The following is an 11,966-nucleotide window of genomic DNA, read 5'->3' as shown; positions in this document are numbered from 1 at the left end:
AACTACTCAGTGGACCCTGCAATGAGATCGTTTTCCCACGTATAATGTTTTGTGTTGGTTGCCTTTTTGTTGTAGGATAATGCAATTAGTTTGGTGCACAGCGGTGCGTTCATGTGGCAGTGAGAGGATTTGAAATCAGAGATGTGAGGGTAGGAACTCAAACTGAAATCTATGCTTGAGATTTGTTTCAGAAAACATGGATGTAGTCACTTTGATTAAAAATGGATGTGTTCAGAAGCTAATTGTTGTTATTAAAACTTCTAATTAGATTTAACAACAGCAACATACTAAGCAGGGGGCAGCCTGTAAAACAATGCATGTGAGTTGGATGAAATCAGCCAGAGTGGAGCTGAGTCCGTGGCACACTTTGAAACAGAAGGGCGAGGATCCTGCAGTAGTTTTAAAGTTACTTTATCACAAAAGAAAAACTGGCGCCGGGACAAAAAAAGTCAATAGAATTCTCCAAATAGTACTCTTACATTTAAATTCACAGATTTGATGGTGATGCATACTTCGCGCCTGGCGGAAGCAGGGCTATTCATCACGCCGGCTGGGAAAGTGGAGGACGGGGGAGGGGAGGGGGGCCGGCTGTCCACGGACTCGGCCACCTTGATTAATGTGATTTGATCTTGACAGTGGACCCCTAATTCATCAAGACCTTGATCTAGCTGTCGCTCCCCCCTGCCTGTGCCAAATTCACCTAATTACAGGAACATTGCGCAGCAAATTAAGTGCGGTGTCATTTGTCGCCTGGTGCGGCACTTTATTATACACCCGTGGCAGCGTGTCAGAGGTCCCCTCCTTGATTGTCTAACATGACATCTCTGCGCCGTCCCCTTTATCATTGTTTGCATATACCGTAATGAGAGGGCTGGTTATTTTGTCAAGCCTGTCATAAAAAGCAGCCACGGGGAAGACTCTTTTTTCTTCCTTCTTTCACTGCATACCGAGGACGTTTTTTCTTCCCTTCGCCGTCGCCGGCAAATGACAGTGAGGCGAGGAAGTTGCAAGAGGAGGCAGGAGGCAGAACACAAGGGGGAACGCTTCCTCCTGTGGCGGGGCGAGGCTGGGAACCACCAACATGTAAGAAGCCGACACCAGATCCACGCAGGGCCCGAGTACTAAAACTAAGATCTGGAGTTTACATCTGGTGTAAGAAAGCAACTTTTCTGAAAAAGCATTTCTAGTTCTGTAGAGGAAACACGGGACGGTAAGGAGGCTGAGAGGAGAGACCCCTAACTCCTGTGTTGGTCAGCTAGCCAGTCAGATAGGGCAAGGGTCAGAAGGTGTATTATAGTACCTACAGGACGTGACACATACTCTCGAGTTCTTTCATCGTGAGGACTTAACATGAGAGAAAAGGACCTGACTTCTGTTGACCGAGCGTTCAACATCATAGCGACGGAAGAGACTTTCACGTGTTCACGTCACCATACAACTCCAGACGGTTGAACGATTGCTGAGTGGCGTGAGGGATAAAAACACTGCATTGTCAACATACGTAGCACTAAACCCATTCAATTTGGGTTTAATGACCTTGAATGATGGGACTTTGGTTGACGTGACATTTTAGACACGAGTCGAACATATTGGTGCTTTAGGTTTAAGTTTCCGAGTTGCTGGTCCGTTAATGTGAAGACTTTGAAACTTCCTCTATTCGGGACCCGAATGATGCCAAAGTTCTTACATGATGAAACTCAGGAAAACGTGGAAGGCCCTCTCTAGAGCCAGTGCTCAGTTTGTCCGTTCGGTGCTACTGTAGAAACATGGCGGTGCAACGTAGTGGTCTCCATGTAAGAGGACCCGCTTCTTGTCCAAAGGTAACGAAAACACAACGATTCTTGTTTCTTATTTCCAGGCGATTATACATGCCTGCCGTAATCTGCCAATAGATCCCCCTAAATCTGAGACACTGGTCCTTCAGCAGCAGCGGGATTCAGACTGACCACAAAGAACATAATGTCTACTGTCTCTACGACCCCAGGCAGCAACAGAGTAAATTTGCTGGACAGCGGTGCCAAACTTGTCAAGAAGGTACAAGAGGAGGCGTCGGTAAAGGACTCAGAAGAAGAAGAAGAAGAAGAAGAAGCCACGGCTTGATATGAACCCAAGCTTTGTGTTATGCAGGTATTTGCTTGAATCTGAAGACAGAAGAGCTCTTGGTTTAACATCACGGTTCCTTGGGTGATCAAATGCATTTGGGGCCGAATCAGCTCATAGAGATGGGACGCTCCTCCCTCTGTGATTAAGGTTGGGTCCTAACGCCTCTTCTGTACAAAAACGTTGAATCTTAAAAGAAAACTAGGACCTCATGGTTGGATATTCCTCCAGCTGATAGGATCAACTGGATTGTAATTAATATTGTTCTTTTATTATCTTTTAATCTATTCTATCTATTATATTTAGAAGTGAATCATGCTGGGCTCTTGATTTCAGAAACTTGATGCTAAAGTCAGCTCCAGAATCAGCTCTGGAAACTCTCTCTTCTCTTGATGCTCCGTCTGATTTGCAGCACTGTGATCTGTTTGTTTGTATCTAGGTCATTTCTTCCTCTGCATGAGGAGGAAGGCGTTCAGGGGTTTCAGTTTGGGGGGGGGGGTTATTTGCCTGTTAAGTTTGAGGCGTCCGCTTCACGCAGCAGACTCATAAACCTACAGTGGGAGTTTACTCAGCCGCACGCTGGACGGCGTGATTTATCTAAATCAGAGAGCTCCCTGAGCCCGACACCGGAGACGAGACTCACTGTCACACTGTAATTCATCTCTGGTGTCGCTGGGAAGCAAGACACAACGCTCACACACACACACACACACACACACACACACACACGATAAAAAAAGACTTGAACACTTGAACAGCAGGTACAAGCAAAGAGAAGCACACTTTAGATGCATGTAGAGGAACGCTACGCTCATTTTTATGTCCAAACCCAACAACACACGTCCATGTAGTACCTCAGATATAAATTACACTGGACCATTAATCATTTGGAGCAATTTATCACATAAAATGCAAATTTTTAAAGCTTCTCAAATGTCAGGATTTTTAAGTTTTAAATCATTATTAAACTTAATCTGTGATTTCTTTTACTTTTTGTTTAGACATTTAAACATTTTTTACCTGCTGAAGCCAAAGATTCTTGGTGCCAGTAAGACCAGTAACTGTTCACGATGGTCCAGTAAACAGAGAACATAGTGGTTTCATCTTTCAGTGGAAAACACCACATCAGGGCCTTTTGAGGGTAAAGTTACAACACAGAACGGGCCAGAAATCTGAAATAACAAGGAGCTGATGATGGTGATTTTATGACAAGCTGTAGCGCAAACAAGCCAATTTTAATTTCAGGATCTCTTTTGCTTCCTGACTCGATGTAGGATAAATGAACAACTCTTTAATCATCAAGCTTTTAGCTCTGGAGCTCCTCTCACTCATGACTGAAGGTGCTGTTGTCAGCTTCCACTTCCAGGTTAAACACTTCTAACTGCTTCACAGAAACAATCAGTACGTGACAACTCTGTTGCAGATAGGCGGTTGCCAAACGTTTAACCTTATAAACAGAACTCAGTGATGTCGTTTCTTATCATAATGAACTGCTTTGCTTATCCTGGTGTGCTTGAACATTATAAGCTTCGTAATGTAACAGTTCATGGCAGAGCGGATGTGTTTGATGGCATTAGATTGCACAAGTTTGCCTAATTAAGTGTATAAATACACATTTGTTAACCTGCAGTTATATTTAAAATCATACATTTTCAAAGCAAGTCAGTTTAGAATAAACTTCAACTGCTACATCAGCAACATCACAACCATCTACATTTTAATATTTCTGCGACTCTGGACTCGTTCTGAGTTCGTGTTTTAACGTGGCTGTAAAGCCACACACCTCATTAATGGTATTAATATCATGTCAGCAGCGGCTCCAGTGTGCGCCATTAAAAACAAATGCAAACTGCTGTAAAAGGAACAGAGGATAAGGAAATGTCTGCCAGGAGGTGTCACGCCTGATTAACGTCCTTTAAAGCTCACCAGTAAATACGTGTTTGAGACATTTCAGCTACACGCGGACCCTGCTGCCTGTGCTTCACGTCATTCAGAGGTGTTTCATTGAGGCTGAAGCGAGAAGGCACAGTTGGAGAAAAATATCTGGCTCTGTAGCTGCTAAATGCTCCACTATGTTCACCGGTAGTTTTTTTATTGTTATTTCCATGTTTGTCTTTTGCCTGTATTGCTTGTACATGTGTCAACAAATAAAGTTACCTGAGCCTGCAGTGGAATTATCAGCTTGTTTAATGAAAACCGGAGAGTGAAGAATATTTTAAATGTGCTGTAAAACCAAAACTAGAAGTACTTACTTAAATACACATATTTATGATATGATATGAATTAAAGTTTATCAGGGAGGTTTTGACTTTTGAGAAAAGTCATCTCACTCTGTTCTGGTGTTCAGGTGGATAAAACACAGTAGAGTTCAGAAGAGAAAAGATCTGCATTTGCTTTATTTTAGCAGATATCGATCCTTTAAAACATGCCAGGATCGGCCCTGATTTAAATATTTAGGATGAGCTCGGGACAACCTGTAATTAGTATGGCTTTAAAAAATTTGAAATAAAAAAAGTAGGTGCATAATGAGCATCAAGTAGCTAAAAAACACTTTCTTCCTTCAAGAATTACTCCACAAACTACAAGTATCGTGAAAAGTTAAATCTGTAATCAGTTCGATCCACCTGAGAGCACACGCACATTCTTTCCACTGCAGATAAACGCTTCAAACCTCACAACGTTTAAAATACGACGCTCAACGCAAACCGGCCTGTAAGCTTCAGGCTCGTGAGAGAGTAAAGCTGGGAACGTTAACGCCCGTCCTGGAGAGCCGGAAATTAACCTCCCATCTCCCGTCTCAGCCTGCTGCCCGGCGCCGAACCAGGATACGCTCTGAAGGCCGAGCATTGTATTGAAAACTCCCCCGTAGCCAGACCTGAATATCTGAATATTACATGAGTTATTCACCACAATCAGTTGTTACGTGTGTCCTTTACGAAGCAGGCGTGGGCTTAAACAAAGCTTTTTCAAAGCTGGACTTAAAGAGAGAGAAATATTTATACACTTCATGTGATTCAGATTGTGATTGTTGGAGGAGCTCGTTATCACAGTAAATAAAGCCTCTTAGACTGGATTCAAAGACCGACAGAGCTCACCTGCAGGCGGTTACATGATAAGAGCATTAATAATTTAAACAGACTGTCGGACTGATTATGTTTTTGGGTGGAAAATCAGATCTTTATCTTCTGCACAGAGAGAAAGAACAACATTGCCTCACTCGTGATGCAATCCCACAATCTGGCGGCGAGGTAATGAAGCCTTTGTTGGATGTCGGATGATGGAGAATGAGTATTTTTAATTTAGTAGCCAGGTAAGAGACAGAAATGGTTTGGTTAATACTGAGGAAAGCCCGACACAAAGATCTGGACATTCACGACCTGAAGGATGTTCAATTGTTTTACTTTTTTACTCTTGAAATCTGTTGACACCCCTTTGGATTTCAACTTAAAACAACCTGGATTCTTTTCATCACCCCTAAAAAAAGTTGGTCCTTCAGATGAGAGGTTTTTACTGACAGTGATGTTTGACTTTAGAGGCGACTCTTTGAAGGGATGAAACAGAAGATCAGCACATTTTTGTGCAATTAATAACTGACCATGGGATTTTTTTCCTGTGGCTTCTAGATAAAGTATCTTCTACCTCGTCTGCTTCTTAACTTTTTTAAATCAATTGTTTGCTTTTATGAGTAAATTATACCATTTTAAGTTTCCAAGATTTCCAACAAATGTCTGTTTTTTAGTTCGGTGGACTGTGAAAACAACAGGGACAAAGAGAAATGAGTCCATACTCCATGCACACGCACTCCGTTTTATAATGTACACAAAGCTGCACGCATGGTTTGTTTTTCAAATCCCACATATTTTGCCTTAATCAGCTGTTTGTAAGTGAGCATCTTTCCCTGAACTGCATCGACGAGGTCCTCACACAGCAGCAGAGAGAGCATCCTTTAGCATGGCCAGATGTAGAATTAATGAACCACAAGATGTATCTGTAAACTATTGTCTCTCTCAACAAGCTTTAATTACTACAATCTTAAACTACTGTTTCCAAAGCCAAGGCTGGCCTCTTTTGTCTTCTGTCATATTTACTTTATGATGTTACCTCTAACAGTATTAAAGGTTTTTGGTTGGACTGGTCAGAGTCTTTGTTTTAAGGGGTTACAATCCACAAAGCAGACTTGAGGAGAAAATGAGATTCTTGGTGTCAGCTTGACGCTCTTTCATCAGGCTCATCTTCCAAAAATCACAGGCGTCCCTGGATCGACCCTGGAGTATTTCTCTCTCTCTCTGCAGATGAGATAACACCGATAAACAAAACCAACAAATGCCCCGTGGGAAGAGAGTCATCTGGATAGTTGGTTGCCCGCCATTCAACACATCCTCCCTCCCCGTCTACTCTTCTCCGTGACCCTGATCTCACCTCGTTCTTCTGACTCTCTCAGATCAAAAGCTCGATAGAGGAACCGCGTTAGACGTGATCTCACTCTCAACGCAGTCTGTGTACGCGCTGAGGTGGCGGCTCGGAGGATCAGGTTAGCAGATGGATTACTCGGGACAGGTTTGTCCAGTGTGATGAAGCTTCAGGTGGTTGCGTCAAAGCGTGCTCCAGGAAGATTTTCTCTTGTCTTAAATAAGTGCAGAAAGTCCTGATTTCAGTCCATGCAAATCCTGACATATCTTCTTCCTCTGAGCCACAGAGCTCCTTTGTTGTCCCAAAACTATTAAAAACACATCAGAGAGCGCCTCACTGCAGCACTGGCTTCCTTCATCACCATGAACACACGCTGTAGTTTACTCTGACTCAGTCCCACACACACCGTCCTGCTGCCCCAAATACTGAAAATATTCCCCAGCCAGTGCACTTTTGTTTGATAAAAACTACGGTGAACAGCTGTTTTTGGAAACTACAGATCTCTGAACATTTGTGATGAAGATTTACATCTCTAGTGAACGACAGGAAGTCAGAAAGTCCTGAGAGACGGACTTACATGTTGTTGGTTTGGATCTGCACATGAGATTTGTAGCCTGTGTCCAGGATCAAAACCACTCACGGATGTCCCTTTTCTTTCCTCTCTCTAGCCCCGCAGGTTTGGCCGGCAGCCCCGTCATCTCCGATATCTCCCTGATACGCCTTTCACCCGCCGCAGTGGCAACCGGTGACTCTCCCTTCAGCCCGCCTCACCCCTACGTCAACCCTCACATGGAGCACTACCTGCGCTCTGTGCACGGCAGCCCAACGCTGTCCATGATCTCGGCAGCCAGAGGACTCAGCCCGGCTGACTGTAAGTCCACAGAGCAGCTAAACGCCTTTCATCCCCTTTCTTTCTACTACAGTGACGCCGGACTCTATTTTATACATCTTATATCAATGCTTCAGCTCTCTCACATTCATACTGATCAATTCTGACCATCTCTTACCTCGCTGTACAGCTTCCCAGTTTGCACTGATTTTGTGATTTACAGGTGACGATCTAAAAAAAGTCACTTTAAACCAAAAGTCCCCTCAATCACCCGAAAGACACTATAGATACTTCTGTGAGAGGTAATGAGCTATAGCTTCAGCCTGCTCCTTCTCCGCCTCATTATTTTGTGGCTGTGTAAGCCAGGGGTTTCCAACCTGTTCGTCAGTACCCCCCCCAGTGGGTCCCAAGATAAACCAGAGAGGTCACAAGATGAATAAAATAATTAGAATTAGGTTTCTTTTTTCAGACTTTTCTCTAATAATTCCTTTGATTTCTTTTTCTTGTGACATTCTGGATTTTTTCTCCTCAGATCTTTAAAGATGAGAAGGATAAATCACACTCATGTACACTGAGGCCATAACCTGTGATGGGGAGTCACAAGTTGCATTATTTAAAATAATATTTAGTGCAAATGCATGATCGGAAAAGGTTTGCAGCAGCTGGGTTTTAGAAGGAAAGTCAGAGCTTCTTTAGAAAATGATTTTCAGCAGGGAATAAGATGAATAAGATGACGGCTGGTTACATGAATTGGTTTTGGAGCAGGGAAAACCTTGACCTGCACTCTCAGGTGCTTTGAGACGCAGAGGGGGTCCTTTAAATAAAACAAAGAAAAACTGGCAAATACCCCGCAAAATTCACCAGGATGCGATGACAACTCTTTCTTCAGCGCTGAATTAGAATTACAGACTGGAGCGTGGCGACGGGGCGGGATATAAATCTTCTTTTACTCTCCGTCAGAGGTAATGTGGCAATGCTTTTAAACTTAAATAAGCGGCCGCGCCTCAGATCTGGCCGTGATGATAAAGCGAAAGGGGGAAAGTATGTGGGAGACTATTTGTGGTGGAGGGAATGCAAATCGCTCGCTGAAAGACGAGGCCTTGGGTTTGGAAAAAATGGAGGCCGTCGGCTTTTATGTGTTCCAGGTGACCTTTCTTTTTTCCATCCGCATCCGACATGTAAGACGGGATATCATGCTGTCGTCACCTGGAGTTTTGGTTTTTGAATTAGCACAGCTTTATCAATGTGATTTTAAGCATCTTTTCTTTACTACACAAACACATTATCTCTCTGTATTACTTCAGCGAACCTTGACTTTCTCTTTACTTGTTAGGTTTTTAACCGTGGCGATCTTTCTGCTCTCTGTCACAGTTTCACTTGATTAAGAAACATGCTCTGGCCTTTATCTACCTCTTTCCTAATCATTCAGAAGGTTTTTTTACGGTGGAAATGTGATCCTGTAAGAGAAAAGTGAAGGAAGCTACTTCAGCTATGAAGTCAGCTCGAGCATAACGTCTGCTCTCTTTTAGGTTGAGAACCCTAATGCCGTCTGAAAGATCACTCAGGCGACGAAGGCAGGAGGTAAAACGCGCGCGGGAAGGGGGGGGGGGTTTGGTTTGCAGACCGGCGTCTCCAGCAGATGCAGAGGTAGAAACACTCTGAGGATAGGGGGAGTGATTCTGGAGGCGTAAAACAAATTTAAACAAAACCTTTATTGGCCCTGACATTTTTAAAAGAGCTTTACTGGGTGCAGATGTTGACACCAACACACGCCAGGTGAACTCAGAGACAGACGAACACATGAAGGGAATCACATTGACATTAAACACAATTTAAAAAACTTTTTAGCTCATGAAGGGAAGACCGACCATACAGAGACTCTGCAGGCAGATCTCTTTCAACCAACATGAAATTCACAGAGACAAAGTTATACTTTGAAGCATGCTATTTCCTGAGAAAAACATTAAATATTGAACATTTCATGTCCAAGTCGTTCATTTTAGTGTAATATTTGATCTCTAGTGACACTGGAACACAAAATACTACTTGTGTCTGACTTTTTTCCTCATGAGGCTGAGGAAACAATCAAACAGAGCAGAGGCCTAGTGGAGGGGGTGGGGTGGGAGCACCTACACGGGCCGTTGCACATCACTGACCCTGCCCCGCAGGCCCCTTGGTCCATTCAAGGATCTCCTCAGCGTGAGGCGGGACATACCAGGAATTCACCCCTCGGCTCCCTTTTCTCACTCCTCCCTTTAGTTATTAACTCCTTCCCAGCATCCTTCGTCCTCCTTTGCCTTGTTCCTGATTATCTTCCCTTTCTCCCTCCTTACACACTAATCTTCTCCCCCTTCTCCCTCCTCCGCAGTGGCCCACGAGCATTTAAAAGAACGCGGGCTGTTCGGGCTTCCTCCCCCTCCAGGGGCGAGCCCGGCCGAGTATTACCACCTGATGGCCAGCCACCGGAGCCCCTATGGCGAGCTACTCATGCAGGGGGCCGGGGCCACTGCTGGGACTCACCTGTCCGACTACATCGCCCCCATTGATGGTGAGTAATTTACTCTGGGAACAAACAGGCTCAGACTGGGATAGCTGAAATTCACAGCTGTAAAATCACAGAATGCTTTGACTCGTTTTGGTTTTGTGGCACATTTCCTGTTTGGTTCAGTGTTTGCAGCAGCAGCAGGCAGCTGTTTGCATCAAACAAGCATCAAAGCCCTCTGTTCACTACCTGCCAAGCAGCAAACAGCACACAGATAATTCACTCAGGAGTCGGTGGAGACCAAAAGCAGAGTGAATGTGGAACTCACATTCATCAGATGGACACAAACACAACTCCACGTGTGTAAAGAGGCAGTTGTTTGCTAACAAGTTGGCCATAGTGACTTTAGAAGGCACTTATATGTCCACAAGTGTGTGGCGATTTAGGTGTTATGGAGTTATTTTGCCCCCTAGTGGCCAAAAATCTATTAATGCAGCTTTAAAGAGGTGGTATTATGCAGCTCCTCTTTTCACCCTGTGTGTTGGACGCTCTGCTCTTGAGCTACAGAGTGATGCATCTTACTTGTACAAAATCTTTGTTGGGAATTGCACATGCGCAGCTCCCAGGTAAGGACTACTAGCCAATCAGAAGCAGAGAAGGGCGGGTCGTAAGAAACAAGGTAGTGTGATCCAAATCAAAGCCGCTTCAGACTGAGACCCTAACCTAGCAGTCCACAACCACACAACATCATTGTTCCACATCTTACCATAAACAACTACAAAAATCACCATCTGCCTCGCCGAAAAATGCTACCACAGCGCAAATCGATAGACTGGACTCTACTCGGCCCTGCTCCGTTTTCCATAGTTTGTCGTCATAGCGACGCCACACACACCTGCCGCAACGTAATGTTCAATGCGACACACACACCAGCGATCCACACAGCTTTCTCTTTAAGTTAAAACGTTTCAATATGACTCAGGATGTAAAGACAGATAAGCGGTATGAAAACCCTCCAGCTGTGTTTTCTCTGCCGTTGTTGCTGCAGCGGTCTGTGTGACGGCGGGAGCAGAGGGCTCTGTGATTGGGCGGCTGGCCGGCCTCACGCGCTCCTCCCGCGGGTCACAGCAGGCTTCCCCCGCCGCCACTCGCGGAGCTCCTCAACTCCCAAAATATTCAAGCATTTTTGTTCCGCCATCACTTCTCGTAAAACTGTCAATATTCAAAATCTACACAGCTGATTTCACCTCAAAACTTCTCAGAAGTGGATGAAATAAAGTACGAAACAGTAAAATATAAAACTTCCTGTTGCTGCCTCTGTCTGGCGCAGCAATGATGATGCAGTGAATAGTGAATATTCTTAGTCGTGTTTTCACGTTACATTTTAGTTTCCCTCAGCTCGCTTGGAACCTCGACGGAGGAGATATGAAAAAAAGTACCTGGAAGCAGGTACAGGTGCAACATTTCTACAATGGAAAACCAAACAAAGGCGAGTCGAGCCAAAGGGCCTCCGCTCAGACTAGCTTGGTTTGAGGGCGTGTCTGACCCCGCTAGCCGCTTGGCGAGCTTTATGACGCGTTTTCATTGTGACGTCAAGGGCTGGACTACAAACGAGCTGTTTTCAAGCGTTCAGAGCAGAGTTTTCTGTGGGAGATGGGAACTCCCTTTGGGCTGGACTTTGGGCTTTTTTACTTTGCAAACCTGTTACATGCACAAAAAAGAATATAACTCAATGAAGAAGAGGGGAAAAGCCAAAAAGCATAATACCACCTCTTTAAAAAAAGGAAAAAACAATGTTTTGATCGGGCCAGTGAGTTGCTAGTTCAACTGTCTCGACTTTTTCCTGGCCCCGGGCCACCGGGCCACCGTTATTGTCAAGCCCTCTATTTAGATTGCTAGATATCTGTATGCCACTGATCGATGGCTGATTTGCCCCCAGTCACAACCCAACTGTCTGAGTTCGGGCTTTAAATTGTGTAGTGTGAACTAGTCTTGACTGCGGATTATAGCCTCTCATAGCTTAACTGTAACTTTACTTGGCTAAACACAGGACTGTGTAGCTTTTGATCAATGTACATTTTTCACTGAGATTTATTCCTGTGACCCTTTAACTTGAGGTTATCGTGTTCTCAGCCAACGCCACAC

The 11,966-nt window shown here is 44.4% G+C and overlaps 2 protein-coding genes across 6 annotated transcripts in view; one reads left to right on the top strand and one right to left on the bottom strand.

Moving 5' to 3' along the window:
- Positions 1-6,634: 6,634 nt before the first annotated feature.
- Positions 6,635-11,966, bottom strand: part of LOC123971095 (CLIP-associating protein 1-B-like) — a 103,441-nt gene continuing 98,109 nt past the window's right edge. For 2 of the 5 annotated variants that reach the window (XR_006825127.1, XR_006825129.1), the window contains exon 47: positions 6,635-6,724. The gene's annotated coding sequence lies outside the window, so the exon portion shown is untranslated. The remainder of the gene's footprint in view (positions 6,725-11,966) is intronic. The other 3 variants (XR_006825130.1, XR_006825128.1, XR_006825122.1) reach the window with 3 other exon arrangements.
- The window catches only part of LOC123972397 (zinc finger protein GLI2-like), a 29,579-nt gene continuing 24,869 nt past the window's right edge, over positions 7,257-11,966 (top strand). Inside the window, exons 1-2 of the mRNA XM_046051891.1 lie at positions 7,257-7,381; positions 9,708-9,887. Of these exons, the coding sequence (XP_045907847.1) occupies positions 7,300-7,381; positions 9,708-9,887 (262 nt within the window). The 5' untranslated portion in view covers positions 7,257-7,299. The remainder of the gene's footprint in view (positions 7,382-9,707; positions 9,888-11,966) is intronic.

Source organism: Micropterus dolomieu, linkage group LG01, assembly GCF_021292245.1.
Source record: "Micropterus dolomieu isolate WLL.071019.BEF.003 ecotype Adirondacks linkage group LG01, ASM2129224v1, whole genome shotgun sequence".
NCBI lineage: Eukaryota > Metazoa > Chordata > Actinopteri > Centrarchiformes > Centrarchidae > Micropterus > Micropterus dolomieu.
Note: the sequence above shows the minus strand (reverse complement) of the source record. Positions and strands in the feature narration are given on the sequence as shown.